At 35.4% G+C, this 5,123-nt stretch overlaps 1 protein-coding gene across 1 annotated transcript; it reads left to right on the top strand.

Annotated features, from left to right (window-relative positions):
- Positions 1–1,279: 1,279 nt before the first annotated feature.
- On the top strand, positions 1,280–4,874 carry LOC104410100 (glioma pathogenesis-related protein 1-like; the record flags this gene model as incomplete). The annotated part of the gene is made up of 3 exons (XM_010020174.1): positions 1,280–1,525; positions 3,995–4,098; positions 4,832–4,874. Coding segments are annotated over 3 exons (393 nt in total), but the record flags the coding sequence as incomplete, so codon positions are not given.
- Positions 4,875–5,123: the final 249 nt, after the last annotated feature.

The raw sequence follows: 5,123 nt of genomic DNA, 5'->3' as shown, positions 1-5,123 counted from the left end.
AGATTCCTTGTAGGCCCCCCCGGAGTTTTTCCTTAGGAAGAAGCAATGGTCCAGCAGCAGGACTGATCCAGAAGAGTTAGGGTCTTCATGAAAAGCAAGGATGTTAACTGCAGTAGTTGGCCTGAAGGGAATTTCTGGTGGCAAGGAAGAATTTTTGCTTGACATAACCAAAACAAATTGTGCTTTTTTTTTTGCCTTTTTTTTTTTTTTTGCCTTTTTTTTTTTTTTTTCAATTTTTCTGTGAGGGTTAAAACTGAAGAGGATGCAGAAAAAATGGATGTTTGATGTTGCCTGGAGAAGCTGTGTCTGCCCCATCCCTGGCAGTGTCAAGGCCAGGTTGGACGGGGCTTGGAGCAATCTGGTCTAGTGGTTTTTTCTTGTGTTTTCCTGAAAACAGGGAAAAATTATGAATAAAGATATGCACATAGAAATATGCTTAGAAAAAACTAAAGGCCTGAGGGACAAAACAGTTAGCAGCAGCCAGTGGAGTTACTGTAAGATCCACACAGAGACGAAGAGTGAAGTGAAATGTACTAACACCAATAACCTTACGCAGTAAACCACAGGATCTTTTACAAGATATAAAACCAGGTATTTTAATGGTAGAAGAACCTAGCTGAAAAACAATTGTGGCTGGAAAACAAATACCAAAGATGGTTCATATTCAGGAATCAGAAGTTTTATTAATGGTGGCAGCCTACAAAGAACAAAAAGGTAACAGAATAAGTTACTAGCCAAACATAAGCATGTTTACCTCACAAACCTGTCTTTGTAAAATGCTCCAATATGAATTTAAAGCTTTACTGTAGGAGGAATAAGTGTTTCTGGAGGCTCTCTTAAAATAGATGTAGGTCAGAATCTACAGTAGCTGTGCTTTTTTAGTTTGAATAAGTTTTTATGTACCAAATAGAAATCCTTAATGACCTGTTCAACAAAAACAAAAAGTTTCAAGTTTAATATGACAGTAATTTTTTATCTGAAGATATAACTGCATTTCTAACAACTTTTCAGTTGCTAACAAGTGTTTTTACAAAGTTAATTTTCAACAGCGAAGGGGGACAAAAAACTAGTCTAATGAAATTAGGTGTATTTCTGTGCTGAAACAGGAAAAGGCAATGAAAATAAAACACTGGTACTTGCCTAAATAAGGGAAAGTATTTCTTTATGAAACTCCAGCATACAATATCTGTACTTTATTGCCTGACTGGCTTTATCTGATTATTTAAGATCTGTTTGTAGCTTAACATTGCACAACTATTTCACCTTTCATGTTTTGCAGACTTGGGATGCAGCTTTGGCAAGGACTGCAATGGCATGGGCAAGAAAATGTGTTTTTAAACATAATGTATACTTAACGGAGAGATATCAGTGCCATCCTAATTTCACATCTGTTGGAGAGAATATTTGGATTGGAAGTGTTCAAGCATTTAGTGTTGCTGGTGCCATTAGATCGTGGTATGATGAGGTCGCATTCTATGTTTTTAATGTTCATAAATGTTCTAAGATCTGCGGTCATTACTTTCAGGTAAGAGTTATCTCTGGTAAAATGTCCTGTATAGTGCCTCTTGGGTGAATCAGTGAGCGCTGTAAATAATACAGAGTTGTATATGTGGTCTGTAGTGACTGACAGCTTACTGGCTTCTGTAGTCTCAAGCAATGTCTGTACTGTCAGTTACCCTTGTGCTGGTTCATCTGTTTTGTGTATAATAACCCATTCTTCTTGTCCACAATATTGGCCCCACTGAAAGCCTCATTTTATCAGTACTACCTGAACTTCATAAAATAATCATTTCAAGTTCTGCAGCTTCGAAGCCACACAGTTCTGAATTCTCTAAGTTTGGAGATGCTGTCCAAACTAGTCACAGTAATTGCAGAATGTGGTACTCTTTACTAGAAATACTAACAGAAGGAGAATATCCAGCCAAAGTCAATCATATTCTTTACAAATCTTGTAAAAAAGGAAGAGAAGAAAAAGAGCATAAACAACAAAAGAGGCAATTTATGATATATATCTAATTTCTCAGTGGTAATTCTGACAATCTTAATTCTGCTGAGAAAGTAAAGCTTTTGTTTGAACAGTTAATATTTTACATCTATTCATTAGCATGTTTAAAAATAAACTTTGCAGTAGAGTTAATTTCATCTACGAGCAAATTTATAGTATTTCACTGATCTAAAACAGATTATAGTTTTAATGTCAAGTAGATGTCTAATAAAAGTGACTCTAATTTCTTATCAGCATCAAAAGTGCTTAGACTCTCTCTGCAAATGACAGATGAAAATACTGTGCAGTATGCTTACTTACAGTGCAGGTGTTACCAGATACCAGAGTAGCTGCAAGGTTCTTTTTGAGTAACTTTGGATTGTGAAATGAAAATACTTTTAAGTTACCAGAGTAATTTACAGAGCATTTTCTGCTTGGGTCTTTTTTGCACCTCTTTTATTGTCTTTTCTCACTTACCTTCCCTCAAGTGTTAGTTCTTGTTTCCTGCTCTTGATTCTGCCTGTAACAAACTCAAAAGCAAGGCTGGAGGATTTAAGTTTTGCTGCTTATTGGGCAGTAAATCTTTTAGAAGATTAGAACTAGACAACATCTTGGGAAAATATATTTCATTTTTATTCTGGAACAATAAAATATAAAAAATTATATAGCAAGGTAGTTTCTGGCATTTTAAAATTCACTGTTCAACCTTGTCTACTTCTGGCAGGTTTTGCACATTTCTCTTGGAATAATGCTCACTTCTGAGCTTTCTTCGGCCTGATTAATATTGCTTTCTTGTTATATATAGTTAAGTCATATCAAAGTGTTCATGTATTTCAGGCAGAATTGCAAAGGAAACTAACTGCTGGAAAAAAAACCCCAAGTACATGGGTTAAACACCAACGAATCTGTAAAAGTACATATTTCATCAAAACTGGTAATCAAAGACCAGGCGTGATCCAGGAGCCATCATAATCTTGGAGGCTCTGACACAAAGTTGAACGTGGGTAAAATTCACAGATCATAGTGGAAAGACTGTGTAGGACTGCCAAGAGAACCACAACACACTGATCTCAAATGGTGGAAACCTAGAAAAAAGATAAATATGTTACGCTATTACATAAACCCCTTTGAAATGCTTAGTCCTTAATCCAGGATTCAGGTAATTTTAAACACTTTAAACATTAAGATCCTTTTTGAGGAAAGGTTATGTCTGTTGGAACATAACTGCTTTTTGCAGTTACAGTTGAAGAAGTGGAACTTGTGGGCATGTTCAAGTCAGTTTGTCAGTCTGAGGCGTGTACTCTTCATACTAGGGAGGTACTGAGAGTAATCCGCTATATCTTTAAAGTTTTCCAGAAGTGGAATGTCATCCCGATGTTCTAGGTATATAGTTAAACATTTTTACCTGAAGTTGGTACGGTTTGGTTAGTCATATTCAGAAGGTATAGAAAGAATCTTCCAAGGAAAAGCAGCTACCCAAACTGTAAGTGATAATAAACCGCACCTACCCAAACTGTAAGTGATAATAAACCATCTTCCATTAAGTATGCCAGATAACACTCATTAGTCTGAACATGCGCAGTGCTAGAACTTTCAGACTTTAGAGTAGTAATTAGCCCCAGACCGCTTCTCGCACAGAGAAGTGCTTCTTGCCAACCTGAGTTTTGAATGTTGAAATTAATTAAAGGAGCTGTTGGGTAGTTGCCACTAATTTCCCTTTTGTTCCATGGAATCTATCCCTGGGTCATAAAGTCAGTGACTCTTATTAAAATTGTTCTGTAGAAGATTCTAGAAACTTGCAGCATACGTCACTTCATCTTGAAGTGTGAATATTTAGAAGTTCATCTTAAAAAGTGTGCTTACCACCAGTATTTTTGAATGCATAACAAAATCAGATGTTGCAAAATGAAAATAAGTAGGATTTCTGAAAATAATGTAAACTTTCTAAATACTGGACTAGGTTACTGTTGAGTGTAGTTTTTAATTTATTTTAAAACCGTCTTTGTTTAGGTTGTTTGGGACTATTCATATAAAATAGGCTGTGCTGTTACTCTGTGTAACAAAGTTGGAGGAATACAAAATGCAGCAAATTTTGTTTGCAACTATGCCAAAAGGTAGGTTGCTGATTTAAATATTAAATAAAGCAATTGTAATTACATGAAAATAAATTGGGTTCTTTATTTATTGGAGAAAACAAAGGTTGTCTAATTCAGTTATCAGGAGAGCTATGAGCATATACTTGCAAAGTTTTTTATCTGTTAACTTCACTGATAAATCTAATTCTCTGCCAATCCTAAGCAAAGAAACCCCAAACTTACTCATGCTCCGCTGATTTCTTTCTCATATGACACAGAAGAAATGGCAGCAGTTGCTGCAGGCAACTTCCAGTTTTATACATGTTTTAATTGCACTTTAACTTTTCACAATGTATTTCTTTTTTTTTCCTTATAAATTACAGAAATAATAGCACAACTGTTACATCAGTTGCTTTTTCTTTCTCCATAACAGTAAAATAAATTTCATTATCATTTCTTGCCTATTTAATAGCTGTGATACACCTCATGTTATTTGAACATTAGAAAACATAAAATGATCAATGCAAGAAAAGCTAACAGCAGCATGTGATTTTACATTTAAATTGATACTGTGAAAAAACATAGGCCCCAGTCAGTGCTGTTCCTAAAGCAGGAGGAGTTTGAAGAACAGAGGCAGTAGTTCTAAAATAATATATTTTGTCTCTTAACGCACAGTCCATAATCAAGCACATGCGTATGCAGTGTTTGTTATTTTTAAACCATCCATAGCTTGTGAGCTTGCATGACAACTGTTTTTTTCTTTTTCTTTTAGCAAACCCGGGCCACTTTTGGGGAGTTCAGTTAGCCTGAACTAAAAAATTCATTCAGCCCTGCCCATCTCTCTTCCTCTACAACAAAACTGGACTTGTACTTGAATTGTTATTTTGAAACTTGCTGGGGTATAGAACTTTGTTGTTGTTTTCTTTTCAAAATCTGAACTAAAATGTTTCTAGTTGCCATAGCAGAATAATGACTAATTGGCTTTAACAGTGGTCTGTAAGACTTACCACTTGAGATTTTCTGATCTGAAACAGCATACCATGTTGTTTTGCTGTCGTGTTATG

This window comes from Nestor notabilis, unplaced genomic scaffold, assembly GCF_000696875.1.
Source record: "Nestor notabilis isolate BGI_N333 unplaced genomic scaffold, ASM69687v1 scaffold26308, whole genome shotgun sequence".
Classification (NCBI taxonomy): Eukaryota; Metazoa; Chordata; class Aves; order Psittaciformes; family Psittacidae; genus Nestor; species Nestor notabilis.
The sequence above is the reverse complement of the archived record's forward strand: the minus strand, read 5'-3'. Positions and strand labels throughout refer to the sequence as shown.